This window comes from Peromyscus eremicus, chromosome 11 (genome assembly GCF_949786415.1).
Source record: "Peromyscus eremicus chromosome 11, PerEre_H2_v1, whole genome shotgun sequence".
Classification (NCBI taxonomy): domain Eukaryota; kingdom Metazoa; phylum Chordata; class Mammalia; order Rodentia; family Cricetidae; genus Peromyscus; species Peromyscus eremicus.
In genome coordinates, this window is record NC_081427.1 from 56,286,103 (window position 1) to 56,312,130 (window position 26,028).

Sequence of the window (26,028 nt, forward strand, 5' to 3'; positions counted from 1 at the left end):
TTTGGGTTAAAGTGATTCCTGAAATGAGTATTTGGCTGGCTCTGTAGCAGCCTTTAGACACACAGGGTAGACATGCCCAATTTATAGATGGTGCTCATTTCTTTTTCTTCTGTTTCCGCTGATAGGCAAACAAGAGGGAATAAATGACTCCAATTTTGTCACGATACTTATGGAGCAGCTCTTAGGCACTGCCGGGGTTCTCTTCCATGGCTTTGACGTTTCATCTGACTGTCCTCCTTCCTCTAGTCTACCTCTAAGGACATTAGACACCCAGAAGTCACTGATGCATCATGAGATGGTTGTAGTCACAATAAACATGTCTACACCTGTCAAAGGGCAGAGCTAATGAGATCAAGGAACAAATATTCTGTCTCCAAAGATTGGGTGGATCAAGTCCTAAAGGAAATCCTGTATTTTTCTAGATCCTAGAACATCCTGCTAAGGCTTAAATGTCATGGCTTAAGAGCTTGACCCAAGAGTGCTGGTCAGGAAGTAGTGGAGTGTGGAAGGAATTGCGTCAATGTGGCACTACCCTCAGAGAATTGATGTCGGTCTCCTGAAGGGAGTTTGTGCTCACAAAAGCGGGTTCTCATATAAAGAGCAAGTCTGGCTCCTCCTTGGTCTCTGGCTTCCCGTCTCACCCTGGACTCTCTTCCTCCTGTGGCCATTTTTCTCCCTGCCTCTCTGCTATGCTGTGACACAGCTAAGGGGCCCTTGCCAGAGCTTGAGCAAATGGAGTCACATGATCTTGGGCTCTCAGCCTCTGCAACTCCAAGCTAAACAAATTTCTTCGTTTTATTAAGTAGACAGATTATGCTATTTTGTTAGAGCAATGGAAAATGAACTAATGCATTTCCCGACCCTATGCTCAACTCAGCTCAAATACAAGGTTCTTTCCATCACCTTCAGAGGCCCTAATGATCTGTCTCTAGTCACTTTTCTTGATTCTCTCCCCCTGACTCTGTTTAGCTACTCACCTTCTCTACCTTTCTCCACCAAGGGCCCTTGCTCTTGCGTGCTGTTCCCTGTGCCTGAGCCCCTGGGTAATAGCATGACTTACATCCTGGCCAGAGACAGCTCTTATCCAAGCTTCATCTTCCAATTAACACTCCCTGGACCACTTGTCCTAGAATACCTCCACCACTAGGTAACGCTGCATCATCCCTCTGGGCAGCCATTAGCTATGTGTGGTTGTTGTGATTCAAAGTGTTCCTTTTCTGTTTTGACAACACCAATATAAGACATCAGAATGAATTGCTCCATGGAACTGCTCTGAGTCCCTATCCCGCCTTGTTTTTTTTATTTCTAGGACTCACTGCTGCGTGAAAGTATGTTCCTTTGTTTCATTGTGACGGCAGAGGAGCAAATTCTAGACAACCAGGGACTTAGTGTCTTATTCAGTCTCTGATTTTGAGCTCCTAACATAATGACTGATATATCACAGGCTCTTAATACACGTTGAGTGATTGATCTTTTAATCCCTGGGGAAATAAGCAAGAGTCACGGCTACTAGTCTGCTGCTCTTCCCTACCCCATCGACATGCCTCCCAGGCCAGGCTTCCTGGAAGGAACTCAGCTCCTGGCTTTGCCCATTGAGTTTATCACATGATTCCCGAGTCCCAGTGGAAGAGGCACATTCACAGATGGCCATTTCAAACCAGGCAGTCGCTCAGTGCTAGGGAGCCATCTGTCAGAATGTCGTTGGTCCATTAACGGAAGTGAAGGAATGCCTCTCTGCTATTTAGGAGTAGGAATTCGGTTGTTTTTTGTTTTTGTTTTTTGTTTTTTCTTCCAGCTGAGTGTTCTTCATAATGGGGATTATTTGGATTCTCTTGGGGCATCTAGTCTGCCAAAGGTTTATAGGAGACTAGTGAAGACTTGGAGGCAAAATCTGGAAGTACTGAACTCTTTCCAGGATCAACTGAGGATGCCCTGGGTCCACTTACCACTTCCTCCCACAGAGCAGTGTCACAGAACATAGTGTCAGAGAAGGGCCCAGGAGGATCTAAGATGGGGAGCTCAGCAAAGACTCTGTTCTCAGACTTCCCTTCCTGAGTCACCATCTAGTGAGTCTGACCCAGTCTTTGCAGACCACCTCATCTGCTCCACAACAGAGTCTCTCACAGATGCCGATGAAAGGCAGGAGACGCTTCTAGACCCACTGATGCCCTGATGGGAACAAGAGCCTGTGGCCAGATTATACGTCATGGTTCTGAGAAACCAATAAGCAAATAAACAAATCAATATAAATATGTTTTAAATACACATGTGTATGTATATATGTACATACTTTGTTCATTAAATAATTGGCACAATAAGGAACTATATAAAATTGTCTGAGTAGCATTAAGGAAGGCTTGGATAACATTTGCATGAGATGTCTATCATTAGACTTTTTTAGTTCTGGAATTAATTTGTAAATTTAGTGCAATATTAATGGAAATTTCTTTGAAATAAATAGCCAAGCAACTCTAAAGTTTATTTTGAAGACATATTAAAATATTAAAAATGTACTTTTCAAGGATGAGCCATGAAGGGAACATGCATTCGTATAAAATATAATAAGGAGATAAAAATATCAAGCTAGTGAGGCTAAGAGTAGATGAGAATTTCTGAAGCAGAACACAAGTCTGAAGAGGCGTTGACACGTGTAAGAACCTTGTTTCTTGTCTGAGGGATGTTTTAATACTGTTTCTGAAATATTTGGTAGCTAGCCCTACCTCATACAATACGCAAATAAGTCACAGAACTAAACATTAAACACTTAAACTAAAGTTAATTCTACTAGAGATGCATACTTTAGAAGCTCCACGGGGCCTTAATAGATTTGCTAACAAGGAGAAAATATGAAAAAAGAACCTAGTCAAGTGGATGATATAAAAATGATTTAATAGCTATTCATGGCAAAAAAAAAAAAATCACGGCAGGTAAGACCGTCTTAGAAAACTATGTATGGCGCACAGAGGAGCATCTGTTTCTCTTAAAATCTAGTAAGCAAAAGACTGCTAATGTCTTGGGTCTGCCTTCTAATTGCACAAAGTGAGTGACTTGACATTTGTCTTCTCCCTGTTAGAGAGGCCAGAATCCCAGCACGGAGGTGTGAGCAGAGCCATAGTTTTTCCGACAGTGACCCCGCCCTTGTCCTCTCAGGGTGGGTGGGTCTAGGACCCCTTGGCTTCCGGCTGTTGCTATAGTCACTACGGCTCCCCTTCCGTGTCTTTCCTGCCCTTTCACAAGGACAGTTGTCCCTGGATCTACAGCATAACCACATAGTCCAGGGAGGCTTCGTCTCAATATTTTAACACAATTACCTATTTTTTTTCCAGCTAAGATACCATTTATAGATTCTGGTGGCTAAAACACGGACATGCCTTTCTGGAGGTGACCACTAAACCTACTGTCAGCCCAAAACGAGAATGGCACAGGATGGACATTTTCATGAGAGATGTTCAATTTTACCAGCAGTCAGCTGCAACTTAAAATGATAAAAACATGTTTTTCATTCATCTCAACAGCCAATTCCCGGTATAGGAGAGAACACAGGACAATAGAGCCCCTTTTTAATCTTCCTGGATGACATACAGTGGTTTTTAAATTGCCAAAATGAGGTTTTCCTTTTGACCTCAGGAATCCTCAGTACACATTGCTAAGATTAAAATAATAAAGACAGGGCTGGAGAGATGGCTCAGCCATTAAAGGCTAGGCTCACAACTAAAAATATAAAATAATAAAAACAGCCTAATGGCAGGAGACGGGTCAGGTGAATTATAGCCCAGTGCAAATTAAAGTGGTAGAATAATATTTAAAAGCAAGAGAAAATTTCAATATCAAATCAGGTTATGAAAGCATGCACCCCTGGACCAGGATGATGGACTGAGTGCATTGCCAGTCCCCTCCCACCCCTATACCCTAGTCAGTGCCTTGGGTAATATTTCAAAATACCATTTAAATAATAATCCCCAAAGGGCAAAGAAATCCTCAGGGGATAGAAATGAAAAAAAGAAAAAGACAAAGAAGAAGACAAAGATAGCATGGGACTGAGACCGTGTTGCAAGTTATGACTAGTGTGTGGTTAGCAGGCAATCTAGGAGCTGGAAATACACTATCCACCCCTACCTGGTAGAAAGGACAGCTTTAGGCATCTGTAGGCAGAGGTTGGAAAATGCCACCCAGACAAGATGGGAAGCCCAGGCCTTCCAGCATCTGTGCACAGTTGGGAATCCAGAGCTACTGAGAGCAAATGATGGGCAAACTAGTCAGTTTGTCACCCTTTCGGGGCTGTAGCAGAGCAATCGCAAAGTCCTGTAAGAAGAGCAGAAACCCACAGGAAGCTTCACAGAGCTACATCCTCGCCTGAAAGGAATCTTAAGAGCACTTCTGGATTATTTTTTAGATCTACTTTCACTTTCAAAACTTATTAATGATAAAGAAGATTTCATTTGTGTGATTGTATCTATTGATCAAATATTAGGAAATAAACCTGAAAATGTTTTTCTTGAACACAAGAATCCACAAGGACTCATCCCATCAGCCATCAGGGACAGCAATGTCACTACTTATCCACGAGGAAGCATCCCATCAGCCATCAGGGCAGCGATGTACTGCTGATCAGGCAACTCCTGCAGATGGCCACTATCCATCCATGAACTTTTGAGAATGAAGTCAAACAACAGCTTTCTACTGTTATAGAACCTCACAGTGTCCTTGAGTAATCTTAGGGATTTCCTGGAGAGCCAGCCCCAGGTGACATTCTGAGAACTACTACTGTAGAAGGTATGCTGACAGCCAAAACTTACTACACATTAGGATCAAGTCTTGTGTGGCTTGAGATAGTCACTGACCCAACAAGTAGGAAAATTCACAGAGGAAGAGTTATAGATGCTAAGGAGATCTGGTCAGTGTTTCAAATACTCAAATACATGTGTTCAGTGTGATCTGACCAGCTCCATGCTCATGCCTCCGCACAGTCTAAATGTTGGAAGTAGAATTGCTGATTGTTAAGAATGACTATCTCTGGGTTATAGAAATACACATCTATCTGTCTGTCTGTCTATCTATCTATCTTCTATCATCTATCATCTGTTTGTCTGTCTGTCTGTCTGTGGTTCTGAATTTCCAAATTATTTCCCCAGGACATCTGCTATGAGGTAATCTCTTTTTTTTTTTTTTCAAAAAAGGACACAAAGTGGAGGTAGATTTTGGAAGAGTTGGGGGAGGGGAGAGAATGGAGAGTGAATATGACCAAAATGCAAAGTATGAGATTCTCAAGGATTTAATAAAATATATTTAAAATCCTTTTCTCTGGTATTTTTATTGTGATAAAATAAATGTAACATAAAATTTTTCATTTAATCATCTTTAACTGTACACTCACAATATTCCCCAACGTTCATCATTGTCCTTCTTCATAACCCTTCATTTTGTAAAAATTGAACCCTTTTATGCTTTTAATAACAGTTCCCCACTCCTCCATTCTCCATGCCCCAGCAAACTGAGTTTTTTCATAATAAGTCCCTCTGCGCAATCCCTGCATACCAGGCATTTGCAAAAAGTCTAGATGATTCCCAGGCTACAGGGTGGTGCTGTCGTGTACCAAAGATTCATTTCCACCACAGGCTCACAGTTTCACTAAAAGGTGGTTGCTATGATGCTTCAAAGGGTAAGCTGTGGGGTAGGCCTACCCAAGTTGGTATTTTTTTCTCCCGTGAGACAAAGGCTTGCTGTATAACCCAGTCTGGCCTGACATTCACTGTGGAGAGAATAGATTGGCTGCTGTTATGGGTACCAGTATGCAGTGAGTGCATGGTGTTTTTAAATCTATGGAAAAGCACATGTGAAAAAGATACACTGTAGAGCATCTGAAAAACATACAAGTTTTAAGGAGGAAGAGCAGCATCCCAAGAGCTGTTTATGGTCCTGATGATGAGAGAAAGAGTGAAGGTAGGGGGCTTTGTGGACAAACAGAAACTTGTATGTGTGTGAGAGTGTGTGTGTATGTGTGTGAGTCTGTGTATGTGTGTGTGCATTGCATGAATGTGTGTGTGTGTGAATGAGTTAGTATGTGTGGTAGTGGGGGGAACTTGTGTGAAGCAGCTTTAAAATACTATGTGGCTTTACTAGATATATGCTATTTTGTTAACCACCAAAAGAGAACACACACACACACACACACACACACACACACACACACACACACCCTCACCATACACACACCACACTTCTTGTCAGAATAACTCTCATCGATATGTAGAGGTCACCCTTTCTATATTTGTGCAAAATGTACAGGTCATTGGATATATCAGATGTCATTGTTATAAAGTTATTTGTTTTAAATGTCACCTTTAAAAATATAGTATCGATCAGCTGTGGGTGCTATGGCTCAGCATGATGATTGGGGAGTTTACACAAGAATGTGAAGACTGGGGGCTCTTACTCAGTGTCAGAGTGTTTGCCCAGCACATTCAGGGACCCAAGTTTGATCTCCAAGAGAAGAAGGACAATGACATGCTTACTGCACTACCCACACACTCCTGAGGCTTTTTCATCGTGCTTTTTGGCTTTTTTGTGTGTCTTGTTTCCACATCCAGTACCCTCCTCTTTTTCAGAGGACTGTCTCTGAGGTACTGGATCTGCTTTCCCCTCTATGCAGAGCTGCAAGCCCCTGTGTTTCAAGGTCACCCTAGGTGCCCTTAGTTGACACTTGACGGGTGTGGAGGTGTGAACAGGTAGAACCTTGTGCTTGAGTGAAGAATAGCCCTGAGGCATTACTGCTGTGGGATGGTCTTTCTGTATGCTGTGAATACGTGTTGCTACCATTGGTTAATAAAGAAGCTGCTTTGGCCTATGGCAAGACAGGTTATAGCCAGGCAGGAAATCCAAGCAAAGGTACAGGGAGAAGAAAGGCGGAATCAGGAGAGATGCTGTGAGTTGCTGGGGGTGGGGGATGCAAGATGTAACAGAACACAGGTAAAGTCATGAGACACATGGCAATACATAGATTAATAGAAATGAGTTAATTTAAGATGTAATAGCTAGCTAACAATAAGCCTGAGCCATAGACCAAACAGTTTGTAATTAATATTAAGTCTCTGAGTGATTATTTTATAAGCTGTTGTGGGGCCAGGTGGAACACATTACTTCCGTCTGAAGTCCTTCTGAAAGACTGTGCTGAGGTCTTCGCTTACATTTTAGGTCTTCTACTCAGCAGGGCCCTTTCTGACTTTTTCCACCCACCCCCCCCCCCACTCTTTCCTAAAAGGTATGCGCCTGGCTCCCAGCGTGCACTTCTGCTTCTGGGAATCCTGATTTCATAGATGTCAACTCTGTCCAAACACAGTGTGAAACGAAAGTCACTTAACCCTCACAACAGCACGGGAGAACTACCACCTTTATCTCACGGCAAAGGAGTCCTATTTGAGTAAGAAAGAATATCATCATGTGTCTTTTGGAGATTGTGAAAGTTTTGAGGCTTTGCCTAATTTCCTGCCCTCTTGATCACTACACCTTGTTTAACACCATAATTTTATCTCTAGAAAGACAACCACCATGTTGTGATCATTCCCGTGAACAAACAAGACCGCACTTGGGAATCACAATCCATTTAAAGCTATCATTGATAAAAAGATATCATTAACAACTCCAACTCCTTTTATTTCAGAGCCCACAATATAATTTAGAGAAGAGGTGGTGAGGCCGTTTTAGTACAGAGAGGAAAAGAATAGAAATCAGGCTGGAGCACTCACTCACACCCCAATGGGAGCACTGAATGAGGCGGATGAGGTGGATGAGGTGAGGGCACAAGCCTTAGGATCAGATCCATCTGCTCTGACAAGCCCTGTGACCCTGGAATTGTTAACCCCTTTCTCCTTTACTGTTCTCAGCTGAAAGATGGAGAACGCAACGTTTATTTAATAGGATTGAAAGAATTTGGAAAAATATAAGGGTGTACGTAAAATGCTTTATACATACCTGGTATAGTGTGCACTGAACCAAACTGAATTTGTTTTGGTTTTCTTTTTTCTTTTTCATTTCATTTGTATATTTGTAGTGAGTGTGTGTGTGTGTGTGTGTGTGTGTGTGTGTGTGTGTGTGTTCACAAGCATGTGTGTACCCATGCAAATAGGAGTTTGGGGCTAATGTTGGAAATCTTCCTTGATGAGTCTTCCACATTCATCTTTGAAGCAGGGTCTCTTAATCAAACCCAGAGCTGACCAATATGGCTCATCTGTCTAGCCAACATTATCTAGGGATTCTCTGTCCTCTACCATTGGAGAATAGAGTTACAGGAATTCTGCCACCCAGCATTTCCGTGGATTAAAGGGGTCTCACACCTGTCCTTTACTCATGCAGAAAGTACATTAACTGCTGAACCATCTCCCTAGCCCATTGGTTGCCAATGAATTTTGATTTTTATCAGGGCCTCGTGCACAGGATGTGTTGTACTGTCATTTGTTTAGAAACAAAGGAGTACTCCCTGCAAAACATGAATGATGTCTTAAGATGTGTGAGCCCTGGCCATACCTGGTTAGGAAACTTCATTCTGAGAACTACTGCTTTCAATCCAAGCGTGGCTTTTGTATTAGTTAGCATTGCATCACTACGACAAGTATCTAAGAGAATTTTAAAGGAAGGATTTCTTTTAGCTGCGTTCCTGATGTAATCTGTGGTCAACTGACTCTGTTGTTTGTGAGTCTGTGATCAGGCAGAGAGAGCATCATGGCAGAAGTCTGTGGTAGAGCAGAACTGCTCACCTCATGGGGGCCGGAAGCAGATAGCAAGTGGGAAAGAGAGGAACCTGGTACAAGAGTGCCCCTAAGGAAGGAGTGACCTACTTCCTCCCGATAGGACCTGCCTGGGAAAGAAACATCACTTCCAACGTGCCATCGAATTCTGCATCCACCAGTGTCTACACTCGAGGACAGTAGAGATAAAGCTTGGAGGGCTTTATACACAAAGCAGGTGGAGGTGTGAAGGCACATCACACCAGGCTTTCCTCTTCCTGTCCAAGTGCAGTGAGCTCTGAGAGGGAAGACCTCCACAAACAAAATATGTGTTCTAATTCCGTGGTTGTCACATAAACTCACTTGATTACCTGCCAATTTCCCACAGATGCAGCTGCTGTGGAAAGGGAGGTATTGTGCCCATTTGGAGTGCCTTGGGAGTCTTTGGTCAACAGCATACATGGGGGTGGGGACAGTGAAGTTTGATGGGTGGAATGGCGGCCTGAGCATTGAACAATGAGCTGTTCAGTGCAAGGAAAGAGAGACCAGGGGTTCTTCTAGTTCTCATCCTGCCGTGACGTCACTGTGTGTAGACATATGTCCGGTGAGTCTGTACCTGTCTGTGTGTCTTGCGAGTCAAGATACATCTTTACATCTTTTTTAAAAATATTTTTTAATTCTTGAAGAATTTCCTACCATGTGTTTTGATCATAGTCATTCCCCTTCTTTCCATTCTTCCCAGATCTACCCCTACCTCCATACCCACCCAACTTGGTGCCCCCTTTAAAAAAAAAAAGAAAAAAAGAAAAACTTATCCGGTCTGAGTGGAGTTGTGCTGCCCAAATACTCAGGTGTAGGGGCTGTCGTAGAGCAGGGCGGTCCCACCGGAGGTCATCGTCTTAAAGAAAACTGACTCTGCTTCTCCCTGCAGCTATTATTCACCAAGAGCTCCTCAGCTGGGAGTAGGACTTCCTGGCCACCTCTCCTCTCCCACCCCCGTCTCATGCTGAGACTTTTTCTAGCTTGAGCTAGCCCAGGTATTATGCATGTCGTCACAACTACTGTGGTTTCATGTGTATAGCTGTCCTGTTGTCGCCGGGAAACAGTTTCCTTATCGTCCTCCAGCACCTCTGGTTCTTAAATCTTTCTACTCTCTCTTCTTTGATGATCTTTGAGTCTTGGGGGAGCCTTTTGAGACAGGATGTTTGTGTTTTAAAAGCTGTAAGGTAGTCAGCTTTGTTCTCAGTAGAATACCTCAGTAACGTTACCCCGACAACAAGAGTCTTTAAAACAAAAACTACAGTAACAACTTGGCTAGCCACTCCAGGGGTGGGATGCACTTGAACAAAGAAGTTTCACAGTGTGCTCACGTGTGTGTGCAATCGAAGCAGGAAAAGTGCATTCTGTGTCTTTCTATGACCATGCGGGGTAGTGAAAAGGGCCCAGAGCTGCGTGGTGGAAACCCTAGGGAAAGGACTAATGTGTCTCTCTCCTGCTTCTTCTTGTGCAGCTCTATTCTCAACCACAGGTGGAGGATGCTCTTCCAGCTGAGCTGCTGAACACTCCGTCCGTGGACACTTCCCTACTGCACCTTGGCCATCAGCTGAGACAACATGGAAGACTCCTACAAGGATAGGACTTCACTGATGAAGGGTGCCAAGGACATTGCCAAAGAGGTGAAGAAGCAAACCGTGAAGAAGGTGAACCAGGCCGTGGACCGGGCCCAGGACGAATACACCCAGCGGTCCTACAGCCGGTTCCAGGATGAGGATGATGATGATGACTACTACCCACCTGGAGAGACCTACAGTGGAGAGGCCAACGACGATGAAGGCTCGAGTGAGGCCACAGAGGGTCATGATGAAGAGGATGAGATCTATGAAGGGGAGTACCAGGGCATCCCCAGCATGAACCAAGGGAAGGACAGCATAGTGTCTGTGGGACAGCCCAAAGGAGATGAGTACAAGGACCGCAGAGACCTGGAGTCAGAGAGGAGGGCTGATGAGGAGGAGCTGGCCCAGCAGTATGAGCTGATAATCCAGGAGTGTGGCCATGGCCGTTTCCAGTGGGCCCTTTTCTTCGTCCTGGGCATGGCGCTCATGGCGGATGGTGTGGAGGTGTTTGTGGTCGGCTTCGTGTTGCCCAGCGCAGAGACTGACCTCTGCATACCGAACTCAGGATCTGGATGGCTAGGTGAGTGCTTTAATGTCGGTGAGACAGTTCTGAAAACACTTGCTTTATTATGGAGCACAGAATAAACAACTCTCATCTAGAGCATTGCATTTTCCCAGCAATTTTTAATGAAAAATCTTATGAATGCAAAAAAAATTAGAGAAATTGGGCAGTGAGCCCCTGTATAGAATCTTACCTGGGTTCTGTAGTTTTTTTGTAATTCTGTAAATTTTGTGGTAATTTCTTCATGTTTTCTACATTCATCAATACAATTTGTCTCTGTGTATATTAAAGTAAGTTAGAGAAATGTATTTCAACCTACTCTAAGAAAGTCATGTGCCATTTAATGAGAAGTGCATCACTAATTGATATGCAAATGTTATAAAATCTACACATACACATAGCTCTGACATCACTAGCAATACAATCTTGTAGGTTACTATTATGAGTTCAACCTTTCATTAACCAACACACTAATATATTTCACATGGGTACTTGGCAGTATAGACTTGCATTGATGTCTTTTTTTTTTTTTTTTTTTTTTTTTTTTTTTTGAGACAGGGTTTCTCTGTGTAGTTTTGGTGCCTGTCCTGGAACTCGCTCTGTAGACCAGGTTGGCCTCGAACTCACAGAGATCCGCCTAGCTCTGCCTCCTGAATGCTGGGATTAAAGGTGTGCACCACTGTCACCTGGCAGGCAGTGTCTCCTTTTTTGACTTCTAAGGTAGAGCTGGGGATGTAGCTCAGCAGTAGAGCACTTGCCAAGCATGTGCAGAGCCCTGGTTTTGATCCCCTGTATCTTTATAGAAAACTCACTTAATGCTCTTCTAAATAGAGGTTAAATAAACTCATGAATGTTGATTCCAGATATTACATCTAATACTGTCACTTATTTTTAGAACACTGATGCTTTTTCCCCTATGATCTATGAGAACGTTTGCTCTTTTTTTTCCAATTAGCTTTATACATAGAATTTTCTGTAGGAGATTTTAAATTTGTTTTCAGGGTTTGTACCTTCATACCTAAGCTGGACAAACTTCATTCTCTAATATGATTTTAAAATCGACTTCAAATTTTATTAATAATTCAGTTCTATGTGTTGAGATATGACTTGTGTAAGGTGTCTAGACAACAAATTCAATGTTTATATTCAGTTCACCATGCACCAAGGTTCTTATTCTTATGGAGGGGTAGTTAATATTCTTGAGGTAAGCTGGGGAAACAACACACATAGTTTAACTTGTGTGTTTGATACACTGCTTGATACTTGACACTCTTTGTCAGAAGGATTTTCAAACTCCTCTTAGAAGTTCTGCCTCAGGGCTGGAGAGATGGTTCAGCAGTTAAGAGCACTGGTTGCTCTTCCAGAGGTCCTGAGTTCAATTCCCAGCAACCACATGGTGGCTCACAACTATCTCTAGTGGGATCTGGCCCTCTTCTGGCATAAAGCCATACATGCAGATTGAGCATTCATATATACATAAAATAAATAAATATTTTTAAAGAAAAGAAAGAAAAAAAGAAATGCCACCTCAAAGAACATGTTTGTGTGGCTGAAAATCTTTACATAATTCAGTCTATAAAAGAAATCAGAATACTACTGTCTATGTTTCCAGGAGACTTCTATAAACTAAGCTTGAGAAACCGAGAACATACAATTTTTTTGTTTTGAAAAATAGTTTATTAAATAATGTCATAATCATTGATGCAAAGAAATTGTGCGTGGCTAGATGTCACTTCTCAGCTTTCTCTCTGGCACCACAAGAGAAAATCATGAAGGAGAGAAGGACTGACATTGTTTGATTCCTTTAAAACGTTTTATTTTCTAAATTAGCTCCTCTCTCTCTCTCTCTCTCTCTCTCTCTCTCTCTCTCTCTCTCTCTCTCTCTCTCTCTCTCTCTGTCTCTCTCTCTCTCTGAGTATTTATTTCCTTCTGGGTAAATGAAAAAAAAAAAACTGGATCCATGAAAGCAGACTGTGAAGGGTCACAGGTGGGAGCTGGGAACAACTTGCATATTTTTGCTGATAGACTCACGTGTACGTTCAACCATCAAAATGCGGACCTCACCATACTTCAAGGGAGAAAGCTCAGCTAGTCATCAAATTGACTTTTTTTTTTTAGCAGATCTCTCATATCTGACACTGTGTTTTGCTTTGCTCATTTTCTTTTCCTTTGGTAGGCAAGTTTATCAGTACAAGCCTGCTTGTCCAGGAATTTTCAAGGTTTTGCCAAAGGGATGGATGTATCAGTAGAATGTTTCAAGTCAGATCCTAAGGATTGTAGCCACATGGGGATGTATCATCATAGAATATTTTAAGTCAGAGCCTAAGGATTGTATCCACATGGGGATGTATCATCAGTAGAATGTTTCAAGTCAGATCCTAAGAACTGTATCCACATGGGTACTTCCTCATTGCAGGCTTAAATTTGGAAGGAAGCCCTCTTCAAGCAATGACATTAGCTTTTATATTGGAGACATTAAAGGAAAGGCCAGGCCAGACTTGCACTTTTTCCTTTATCTTCATGGTGCAGAATGGAAGCCCAGCATTGCATAGGGTTTCCTTATCAGTCTATCACAGAAGCCTGCACCCAATGGTGAGATACATCTTCGGGTGGCATGGACAAGTATAGATAACACTACAGAAGAAGAGGCACCTGGATTGTTTCATCTGTCTATGAATGCTGCCTGCTGTAGTGAATCGAAACTATGTCCTCAGGAGGACTCGGTTTCACTCAAGGGTGTGAGTCCCTAACAGAAGCGTTTTTATGGTTTCATGACTCTGCCTTCTAGACTTGCATTTCAATTATTTTGCCATTGTAATTTCACTCATAATTGCATTCTAACAGAGTCTCTTTAGACAAGCATTTAAATTGTTTTGCCATTTTCATTTCATCGGATAATGGCTTTGTAATATAATTACCACACTAAGTCATAGCAATGGGATCAAAATCAGAAAAGAAAGATGCATGACCCATGCTTGGTGGCATTTTGTGGATATGGATTTGCAAAATAAATTTTCCTTTGCCGCTAAGCATCATGTCAATTTTCTCAAGGAAAACCAGGAACAAAATATGACCCAGTTTATGTTTTAATTATTTGTGGGGTTGATCCTCTTTTTGTGTTTGCCCAAAGATTGGCTCAGGGTAACTAGGGTGTACTATGTGTACATTTGTCTGTGTGCACAGATAACACTGTTAATTAGACTGGAAGAAGTGAGTGTAAATATTTAATTATCTAATGAGCCATTTCTTGAAGGAGTAAATGTTGTCCTTTAAGGTAATTCGCCCCCTGTTGCTAAAGTCAATTTATTAAGCATTTATGGTATGCCAAGCATAGTGACACCATTGGGAATACAGGAGAAGAAAGGAAAGACAGAAACAAGGGAGAGAGGGAGAAGGCTTGCCTACCCTCAGAAACTAGAGTCTGTAAAGGAGAGATGAACATGTCTGCAGATTCCCAGGACAAGGAAGCAAGTGTCAGTGGCCAAAAGAGAAACAAGGCCAACTCCTTAAGGGGCAGGATCCTGAGTAAAGTAGTAAAGAAAAGATGGGCGCCAGTCCAGAGGTGGTCTGCAAGGATTATTAGCTCATTGATTCACTTGGAAGAGAGCAGTTTGTCAAACTAGGAAATGCAGAGTGCAGCTTTTAGCAGGAAGGAAATTCTCATTTTACGGTTTCACTTTGGGGTCTTTAGGGAGGACTAAAATGTCCTTGGGTTATTTCTCTGTTGTGAATGAAGTACCGAGAGCTAGGAGACATTGTGTTTAAGGTGACAGTGCCAGTGGCCTTCACCGGGCGACAGTGGTTCTCTAAAAACAATGCTTAGTCTTGCAGCAAAGACAGAAACCAGCCTTGGAGTCTGGAAATTAGTTTGTTGGCTGCAGCAAATGGCTTTGGACAATCACGGAGAACAAGGTTACAGATTTCTTAAGTTGACATTTAGGAACCCGACTACAGATCTTAGATTTTCTGCCCTTGGTTACAGGGCAGGGACCTCTCAGACGTCAGTCATCCTTCTTTTCCTCTGCTGAGGCTCAGCACAAATGCTGCTGAAGGTGTCCTGTGGGACCGTGACTGGCTGAGTTCCCATCCTAAGGCTAGTGAGTAAGCACATTGCGTTCTAAGGCTGCAATGAGATGGGACCATTTCAGGTGCGGCCTTGCCCCAGCTCCAGCCCATGAGGACAGAACAGCACCCTGCTGACTGCTCTCCCTTTTTCCTTCCCCACTCCATCAGTGGGGCTGGCCTCGAACTCAGACTTACTTCTTCTTACACCCTCCTAGTGGATCAGAGAACTTCGCATTGTTAGTTCAACTGCTCTCTTGTTTGGAGTTCCAAAAATAAGTATTTAGCAATCAAAACACCATTATGGTCAGCAGTGATTAATACAAAATTGTTGGGAAACTGAAATCAATACACTTGATAATAATATTGGATTATTTAATAATTAAGCATCCTGTGTGTGCTCTTTGTCCTTTCCAAGGCAAACTGTAACTATAATTTCTAATTCTCACATGTATTCATCATTTTGAAGACATGAGTTTGAAAAAGTATAATTGGGAAAGAACCATGAAACTGGGTAAAAAAAAAAAAAAAAAGTAAATGGAGTTAAAGAAAATGGAAACACCCTCTTCCCAAAGACCAGCCAACATCAGAAAAGAGGGAGAGGAAAGAATTTAAGAAATAGAAGATGGGGAAGAGTGCCGTAGGATGCCACCATTCAGATGTGGCATGGCCACTGCAATCATGGACATAGAGCGGCTATGGATACCTGCACAAGGTCAGGCCTTTCATGCTTCCCTCGCAGATAGAGGAGGTGCCCATGAGGCCACCCCTCCTCTTGAGACACTGTTGGCTGTTAATGGTTGCTAGAGGAGGGAGGAACAAGAAGGAAGCTGTAGCATGAATCTTAAAAGGACTTATTAATTAAAACAAATCTGGAGCCAGATATTGGGGTGAATGCTGGAAGATCAGAGAAGCAGAACAAGCCACAGCTTCCTCACCTCACCAATTCCTCAGGTGATCCTACTTCCTCAGACTGGATGCCTCTCAGCTGAACTGTGCTGCTCAAAAGCCTAAAAGCTTAACCAGCCTTATATACCTTTCTGCTTTCTGCCCTCACCTCCTGGGATTAAAGGCTCACTTCTTGGGATTAAAGGTGTGAGTCACCATGCCTGGCTGTTTCCAGTACGGCTTTAAACTCACAGAGATCTGGATGGATCTATGTCTCCGAGGTGATGGGATTAAAGGCGTGTGTGCCACCATTTTCTGGTCTCTATATCTAGTGGCTGTTCTGTTCTTTGACCCCAAATAAGTTTATTAGGGTGCACAATATTTTGGGGAACACAATACCACCACAGGAAGCTAACTGGGAAGAAAAAAGGAGGGTTCACAGGGAAAGAGAGATAAAAGGAGACAGTGGGGGGCTAATAGAACCATTGTATATTGTGCATACATATGAGACTGTCAAAAATAAAGAAAAATTTAAGATTAAATGCATATTATGTGTATATGGGTGGGGGTGTGCATGTGAGTGCAGTATCCAAAGAGTCCATAAGAGGGGTCAGACTCCCTGGAGCTGGAGTTAACAGGTGGTTGTGAGACACGCTATGCGGGTGCTAGGAACCAAACTTGGGTCCTTTAGAAGAGCACACAGTGCTCTCAACCACTGACCCATCTCTCCAGACTAAAAAAAAAAAAAAGTAATTTTTAAAAACTGGGAGCAGCAAGGATTTAATTCAACAGGCATTAATTGAGTACCAGCTGTGAGCAAGGTGCGTGTCAAGTATTTGAGGAGCATTTTCTGGTCTTTGCCATTTGGGAAGTTTTCCCATGGTGTAACTTAGAATGAGATGGATTTTAGTGCTGTGCCATCCTCTCTGACAGTGAGCACGGTGCTGTGGTCTCCCAGGGCACAGAATCCCTTGGTTTGAGGACTTGGGAAAACTCATCCAGGGTATAACATTTAAGCAGATATTTGGAGGATAATGAAGAGCTCACTGGACAGTTACGGAGAGTGGAACTCTGGGAAAAATAGTGCAGCTGTCAAAGGGTGTGGACTTGGTGAGGCGTTCTCTGGGAGCCGGGTTTGACTGCGATATGGTGGCAGTTTGGGAACTGACCGAGGTCAAGCTGTAGGCATATTGTGAAAGACTTTGATGTCAAGAAAGTGGGATTGATATTATCCTGAAGCAAGAACAACACTATTAGATCAGTGTTTTGGGAAGCCACTCTGGCAGCAGCGTAGAAGTGAATTAGATGGGAGACATAAAAAGTCAGATGGACACGGGAAAATCCGCTTTATTGATGTATAATGATTCAATTCCATTCCTCGGTATCTATATCTTTATGTCAGAAGTAAGAATACTAGATTTGACTAGGAGTATTAAACGAGAAAAATCTATACATAATTGTTAACAAAGTACCAGATATATCATCCCAAATGCTGATAAATGTTGACCATGACAGTCATTTCTGCAAATGTGAAGGTCACTTGGGAAGTTAATGCAACAGCTTGTGCAAAACACATGACAGTATGAGAAGCTGAGGTAATTAATTGTGTGAAAGACAGGTTGGACTTGGAAGAGAAATGCAAATATTTGAAGTGTGAGGTGGGAGATGGCGGGTAGAGGTGATGGAGACTGAAGACAGAGGAGGCTGAACAACCCAGGAGGCTGGGAAGTCACTGTGAGGGTGTTGCTCTGTGACACAGGAGAGAGGCCAGGACCAGAAGGGTAGAGGGGGTTCTGAAAAGGCAGGCAGCACCAGACAGAGAGCAAAGCTAAACGGGAGGGTGAATACGACCAGTGAGGAGTGGACCACTTAACAAGAACTGGGGAGATGTATGCTCTGAAACAGACAACAGCCAGAGGTAGAGGACACTTCTGTACTTCCCTGTGGTTCTTTTAAAATCATCCTCTTTCGTTCAAACCAGCAGACATTTCTAACATTTGATCTATACAATCAACCATGGTGATCTATTGTTTGTAAGAGTTAGGAACATGGAAGGTTCTGTTGACTTCTGTGTTTCTGTGGCCTGTGCTGAATACCAGCTTAGAATGTATAGAGAGCACACGTTCTCAATCCCACTGTCCCTTACAGTTCTCTAAAATTTTCACTTAAAAACCTCTTGGTTGTGTTAACCTTTGGAAGAATGAAAGACTCTCCATTCTTAACGAAGTGATACCACCTTGGTATCTCAAACAGTAATCTATAAATTGATCTTTTGTTTGTGAACTCCCACACTGTCATCACACATTACATTTCAACATTTTCTCCATTTTCTAAATCTTATTTTGTATATTTATAGGCATTATAGCAAAAGTTGCAAATGAGAAAGTTGGTTGCCTTGTAGAGATAACCTGTAAAAATCAGCCCTTGGCGCAAAGCCATCTTAAGGAGGCAGAGTGGTAACTGTTGAAAAGAGGAGGAATGCAAGGCCTTGGAACAAGACTAGGTTCGTGTATGCTGCTCCCTACAGAAGCCTCCTCGCCCTGATCGGCATTTATTTATATGAGGATCTCAACAAATATTCATTGGGTGCATGAGTGGCCAGCTCTGAGAGCTCTGTCACTTTGAGACCTCTTTGGAGGCTTAGTGTATCTAAAGTAGGACTCTATCTTCTTTAACAGGAACTCATTAGTAGAGGCAACATTCCACAGACATAGTCACAAATGTAAATGATAGCTGTTCTCTTCCAAAGTCTGCTTCAGCAGAGGTAGCCTGATGTAAGGATTCACCATAGCTGATTTCAGGGCAATCTGTATCTCTGCTGAGGGAAACATGCAGAAGGCATTCTTACCCAAGTCTCTGAGCCCTGTGGCTAGCATCTCTCATGCTAAGTCTGTGCTCCAAACCAAACTGAGGATATCCAGAGCCCTAGAATTTGCCCATCAGAAATGTGTTTGTCATCATACCATCACCGATGCTAGTTTTCTTAGCCATTTCGTTTTCCATTTTAACTGACTATTTAGCGTTGTGGATTTCTTTTCCATCTGTCTTGGTGAGGTTGGATATTGGGACCTGCTTCCTCAGCATGTTGATATGTGTAGTTTCTGAGCATTGTTGAATTGGATGAAGACTTCATTCAGAAATTAGGTCACATCCTGGGTCACAGTACAGGGTCCCCTGCATTTCTTGGATAAATATCCTACCTGAACTACATATTAATTTTTCTTTAAAACACCTATAATACTAACTAGAGTTGATTGATATACTGGCAAAAAATAGAAATTGACCAAGAACACCAGACCAACAAAGAATCTGTATTTATACGTATGAATAGAATTTTACCTGACTTCTTATTTTTATCTTTAGTTGCTTTTAAAAGTGTCTAATTCCTAACTAATTCTAGACTAAGTAAATAATTTTGCAAATTTAGTGTTTATTTAACATAGAAATGAGGCAGGGATTTTCATTTTGCTCGACACTCTACTATCAACTATATGAAATCCAATATGCATTCCTGTATTTTCCACTGATGACTAGAATATTCATTCAATAGAAACATGTTGAACATCTAGTATTCAGCAAGAATGATCAGACTCAGAAGACACAGTAGGAAATAAAACAGGAAGTATGCCCAGGAGACCTTATGCATATCCTTCAACCACTCCAGTTTCTATAGCTTTCACTTGGATGGTGAAATTTCTCTTTCTCCCCTACTCCCTCTGCTTGCCACATGCAGGAAGGATAGTTTCCCTGGAGGCAGCTAAAGAGCTCGGGCCTGAACCCCCTACCTTAACTTCTCAGCATCCCTCCATGTGTTCCCTTATTCTATTAGTATTAATAAATATCACACGGGGGTTTTAACTGCTTTAGTGGAGATTGCCGTGTCTGATATTCTGAAAACAACCAGCTCTGAGTTTCTGAGGTTTCCTCCCATTTTTTCATTCCCCTAACTATTTTTTGCTGCTAGATTGTGAGCAGAGCACAGGAACTGTGCACTGTGCTTTGAGCCTTTGTTAGGACATGTAACTGTTAGTACACTGTTGCTGTGTAGACTAGTGTGTGTAAGCCAAAAATAAAGAATGATGCGGGGTTTTTTCCTCTTTTAAATTTACTCCAATTTTTTTATTATTTGGCATCTTGGGTGTGCTCTGGAATTTAAGATTGTTGATTTGTACCCTAACACTGTTCACTGTATTTGGGGATCCAGAGCTGTATCCCCTAGGGGATGGTCTCTTTGTCCTGTGTGTCTGCTTCCATGTCTTTGATGGAGCGTGGACCTGTGCTGTGAATGTGCCCTCTGGCTGTTTGGCCTCCTGGCTGTCACCTCAGTCTTAATTGAATTTTAAAATTATTAGCTCATGAAGTACAGCCTGTACACCTATACTAGCAAAATCTTATTTGGATTCATTATTGCCAAACAGGAAAATAAGATTAAACAATCTATCACCATTACAGTCCTGGGTCTTATGTCCTCCAGTCCTTTGCATTCTTCTAAGGAGAAATTTTAAATGTTCCTGACAAGAGAAGAGCTGGAACAAAGTAGCTTACAAAGCACTCATCCATCCAGAAGGTCTAAGTAGCCATCAAAGGATCCATCCGTCTGTCCAGAAGGCCTGACTCATTGTCATAGCACAGGAAGTAGACAGAAGCTTCATGCCACGTTCTTGAGACATCTAGTGATGTACAGTTGATGCAATGGTTCTAGAAAAAGAGAGTAGTGATGGTCCAGCATCACTAGAGATGTCCTCCATCCCACAGTAGGTCCACTGGGATGTTCTCCATCCCACAGTAGGTCAAGTGAAATGTCCTCCATCCCATAGTAGGTCCACTGGGATGTCCTCCATCCCACAGTAGGTCAAGTGAGATGTCCTCTATCCCACAGTAGGTCAAGTGAGATGCCCTCCATCCCACAGTAGGTCCACTGGGATGTCCTCCATCCCACAGTAGGTCAAGTGAGATGTCCTCCATCCCACAGTAGGTCCACTGGGATGTCTTCTGTTCCACTGTGCAACACTTGCAATATCTGCCATCTCATGGTAGGCCCACCTTCAGGTAGGTATGTTGGGCATAGTCTCTGCACTTGGGAGACTGAAACAAGAGAGTCTGAGTTGAAAGGCAGGCTGGTCTACATAGACTCTGTATCAAAAACAAAAACCAAACCAACCAAACCAACCAAAAAACCCATAAACAAACAGGAGAACAGGGTAGGAATATAGCTTCCTGCAAGAGCCCACGTTTAGCATTCCTGAGCAGCTGGGTTTGTGTCCCAGCACCATTCCACAAAAATTAATAAAATAAGACATTTTAGTTTCCTTAAATATTAACGCACCACAAACAGAAAATGCACACAAATTTACGTGTGCGCGCGCGAGCGCGCACACACACACACACACACACACACACACGGGGGGGGGGGTTGCTTTCTTGCCTAGAGTCATCCCTTTCCTGCCTTCGAGGGGATGCTGGAATTGATGAGCAGCCCTGCACTGACGAGGATGGAGGGAGAGCCGCTTTCTCTGCCTGTTGCCAGAAGCTTCCTGGAATTCAGGGTCAGGATGGGCTCAGCTCTTAGTGACGGCTCCTCTTGCAGTGTTCCTATGCAGTTTCAGGATAATTCAGGGGCCCCGGTTTTGTCCTTCTGACCTCTCATGAGTATGCTGGACTGGTGGCTTCTAGTTCATCTCTCTGGGCAGCATTTGAGTATTGGGAAGGACTTGGGTGGGATGAAATACGCTTCTGAAGAGCCAGAGGGGACCAACATACGACCTCAAACATTCTGGGGTTAATTATTAGTTGACTTGGAATCAGATAAGTAATCATAAAGTGTCATGTGCAGATGGAAGTTTTTGCTAAATGAGGGTTATTTTGTTTTGTTTTTTTAATAAACGAAGCTCACTTTTGTCAGTGCTGATGCTCTTTGTGCTAGAACTAAGTTTTTTTCTGAAAATCAGTGATGATTTATGAATTTCTAAATGTCTCAAAAAGCAAAAAAACAAATGAACAACCATAAACAAGCAGAAAACTTTTAGGGCGCAGCAGAGCTTGGTGGGAGAGGTAGGAATTACCTCCCAGCGATGATTAACATGGCCAGTTTTCGTGTCCAGAAATATCAACACAATACCAAATCAACCCACAAATAAAGACCACGCCCTGACTCATCGGCACAGCCTCTGTGATATGCTTTCCCTCCGTGTCCCTTTCTCTGCTGTCACTGCTACTGTTTGTCCCTAATCCGTCCCTTGATGCCCGGCGCTGGTGTCAGAAGCTCAGTGACTGGGATTGTGGCTAAGTGCAGGCAGCCCGTGAGCACTGGCTCAGCTCTCCAACCAGGGCCCATGACATACGTCTGAGAGGCACAAAAATCAAGTCTAGACATGTAGCCAAGTGGACTAAGCACACTGGCAATTTGGCTTTTGGTCCATTACTGTAAATCCTTTTCTCTGATCTCAAATAAGACTGGTGGCTGTGTGCCAGCTAAAAGCCTCGAGTCACCAGCAGCTTAAATTTCTTGTCTACGGTCAGAACAAATGATTTAAGAGTTTGGAGTTGATACGAAGTAGATGTATGGCTTCGACATTTTAACTTCCCTGTTCACTGGGATATGGTTCCCGGCTACGGCTGTTCATTGTCCTCTGGGCTCCCCTCCTGAAGAGCCCTTGTGAGGGAGACTCTTGCCCCTACAGCCTATTTGCCATTCCTGTTCTGATATTCCCAGGAGGCAGAGGGAAAATGCATCATATTTTGTTACATCCTGTCCGTGATTAGTCAGTACACAGGCTAGTGTGAGTTCTCAGGACTAGTCAGTACACAGGCTAGTGTGAGTTCTCAGGACTAGTCAGTACACAGGCTAGTGTGAGTTCTCAGGACTAGTCAGTACACAGGCTAGTGTGAGCTCTCAGGACTAGTCAGTACACAGGCTAGTGTGAGCTCTCAGGACTAGTCAGTACACAGGCTAGTGTGAGCTCTCAGGACTAGTCAGTACACAGGCTAGTGTGAGCTCTCAGGACTAGTCAGTACACAGGCTAGTGTGAGCTCTCAGGACTAGCCTTAAGCTGCATAAACCAGCCCACTATCTTCCACTCTGTCTGCACTCACTACCCCTCTCCAGATACTCCAGGATAGGGGGTCGTCAGAGTTCAAACACCCAGTTAAATTGGAAGGACAGAAATAATGGAATGATTTTTTTTCTCATAAGAATGCCATGTGTAATATTTGGGACATTGTTATCCTAAAAATAATGTATCACTTATTGACCATTTGAAATTCTGATTTAACTGAGAGGCTCTACTACTAACTGTGTTGGCCACAGGAGAGTAGGGTTTGTTTTAGCCTCACTGATGTCCTTGTCTCACTTTCAGGAGGTCATGGTCATTGCTTGAGCTTCGGGATTGGTTCTAGGCTAGAGCTGGGAAGCTGCGTGCGTGTCTTGCTGCATCTCATTGTGTTATCCTTATTCAAAGGTGAATCTCAAGACTCCATCTCCTGGACTAGTGTTTATAAAGCATACAAGCATGCACAAGGCCTGGTGGATATTGTGGAGGTGCAGGATTGGGCACTGCAGCTCTAGAGTCAGCTTGTGAGCTGAGGGTGCAGGCTGTGACTCCCTTTGAGTGGGACTTTGACATTCACATTAAACTCTGTTAGTCCTATCATGTGTACGTTTCCCAGACAACATCCTCAGTAGCTGTGGTAAGGATATAAATGCTGTTTTGATGCTAACAGTTGCCAGGGTAAGGGCTTGGGAAGCGAGCAGTGCTGGGTGGAAAAGCTTTCCTTATTTACCAGCATACCGTAACACCATGGACAAAGGGGACCACAAACCAACTCAGGAAAAGTGTTGTGGTTTATTTTTCCAACAGCCAGTATCAACAGCTTTTCTGCACTAGTGAGTAGTGGCTATACATTCTATGCCTTTTCCTTCACGGTGGAGGAATCTCACATCTCTAACCATATTTACGGCCACAGATCCCGGTGTGGGCTCCTTGTGTGCAGGGCGCAGTGGGACCTTGCTTTGTGGAAATCACTTCTCGGTGCCAGTGATACGATCATAACATGATTCCTTCAGATGTTGCCCTCCCTATCCAGCCACATGAAATTAAATGAATTTTCTGTGAGTAACTTCGTTTTCTTGGAAGAACATAGTTAGGCCAGAAATATGGAAGGTACAATCGTGTCAGATGAGCTGTTTGAAGGCGGAGTGAATCAAGCTTCTACAAGAACAAAGCAGTGCTGCTGTGGGTGTCAACCTCACCTACACACTCGTGCCCACTGGGAGGTAGATCACACAGGTGAGAGGCCACCTCACCCGGTGCCCTCTGTCCATCTTATTATGGTCATTTTCTACTTAACAGTTGCGATATGAGAGGAGGTGGCCATGAAGTCCCACCCCCTGGCTGGGGAGCTATTGGTGATTGATAGCTTCTGGGAGACAGAGTATCCTTTTGCTTTAAGAGTGTTGCCACTCTTGGTCTACCACCCCAGTTGAAGGCCTCACATGCATGAATACACGGAAAGGGTATACGGTGCTGATGGCTGGCACTGGATACCACGGCGGCACTGGTTTGGTCAGCAGTGGAAGAGTCATGAGCAGAAGAGTCACGAGGCATGGTTACCAGAGTTAGAATGGGCTTTATTAGAGAGAAGAGGGGATAGGACAGAGAGAGAGATGCAGAGAAGAGACAGAGAGAGACCGAGAGCAGAGAGAGAGCACGGAGAGAGAGCACATGGTGGTGGTGGGGTGCACGTCCAGCTTTTAGGCTGGGACACAGTCGCCCGCTGATGACATCATAAGGAGCCAAACAAGACCCCCAGCTACGCATATACAGAATCCTTACATACATGGTCAACACAGTCTGAACTAAATGGGTAAAATAAAAAGGAGATGAGTTGGGAGGACAGGAAAGGGGCTTGTGGGTCTGGGAAGAGTTGGAGGAGGGATGGATGTGGTCAAACCTCAACTCATTGTACAAAATTCCTTAAAGAACTAATACTAAAATCTTAAAAAAGGCTGTAGTATGGGTAGAAATTCGATGAACCATGTCTGTATGGAATCTACCTTTTGACACAGTATTTCTCACACAGAAAGGACATCAGCAGGGGGCCAGTCCATGTATTCGCTACATCCTTAGGAAACCTGTGCAAGACACTACAGTCTATCACGTGACATACAAAGATCAACCAGATACAGACTCTGCACACAGGGTACTTGTTTTCCAAACAGCGCAGGAACCAGGACAGAGATCTATTCCATCTGAGGCCAGGTATGGGTTAAAGAAGGGCCTCAGGAAAGCGTAGTGTTTGAACTTGGCTTGGCATTGTGGGTAGACTTTGGAAGACAGAAACGGGGTGAGAGACAGCAGACTAAGCAAGGGTACAAGCACATGGTGATCCTGGGTCCCAGTTCCGCTTACCTGAGGTGATGCATGCACAAAGGAGAGGCATTGGAAAGGCCCGCTGTACCTGGAGAGCCTGAAATGAATTTGTTCTGATGCTAGTGGGGAGTGGTTGGTGTGTTGGCAGGGGACCAGTGTGCTGAGAATTCTTGATTGAGAGACTGCTACTTGTGAAATGGCTTGAGGAGGAGTGAACTCGGGACAGGGAATCGGCCAAAGCACCTCTGAAATGGCCCTGACAAGAGGTGACAGGGCCTGACAGTGGAACCAGAAAAAAGACGTGTTCGTCCATAGGCCTCGTCAACCTGTGCTCCAAGGCCAAGTGGAGACCTCAAGCCCACGTGATGTGACCTCAGTAAAGATGGGTGTATTAGGACTAGCAGGAGAAGGGGGGACTCATGTGCATGAAGATATGTTCTGTTACCCTTGCTGGAAAGGCAGCAACTAAGAATATTTCCTATAGGTAACCCTTAATATATAGTAGAGCCTGACTGACAAGTGTTGACCAGTAAATTTCCATTGAATTTGAGATGACAACCGAGTTGTTCAAGAGAAACCATCCAGAAAGGCGCTGGGGCTGCTGGGGAAACTAACCCCAAAGATGGACATTGGGGAGACCTCAGGACAGAGGTAAAACTGAACCCCAAAGACAGGCATTGGGGAGACCTCAGGACAGAGGTAAAACTGAACCCACAGGAATGGACGGCATGTTGATAGCAAGAGAGCAGAGGATGCTGCGGGCTAGGGCTGGATCTTCAGTTCGGGCTTTCAGGGAAAGAGAAAAGTCAACAGGT

At 43.5% G+C, this 26,028-nt stretch overlaps 1 protein-coding gene across 3 annotated transcripts in view; it reads left to right on the plus strand.

Annotated features, from left to right (window-relative positions):
* The first annotated feature begins 10,248 nt into the window (after positions 1-10,248).
* Positions 10,249-26,028, plus strand: part of Sv2c (synaptic vesicle glycoprotein 2C) — a 134,346-nt gene continuing 118,566 nt past the window's right edge. For all 3 annotated transcript variants that reach the window (XM_059276322.1, XM_059276323.1, XM_059276324.1), the window contains exon 1: positions 10,249-10,913. In XM_059276322.1, the coding sequence (XP_059132305.1) occupies positions 10,334-10,913 (580 nt within the window). In that variant the 5' untranslated portion in view covers positions 10,249-10,333. The remainder of the gene's footprint in view (positions 10,914-26,028) is intronic.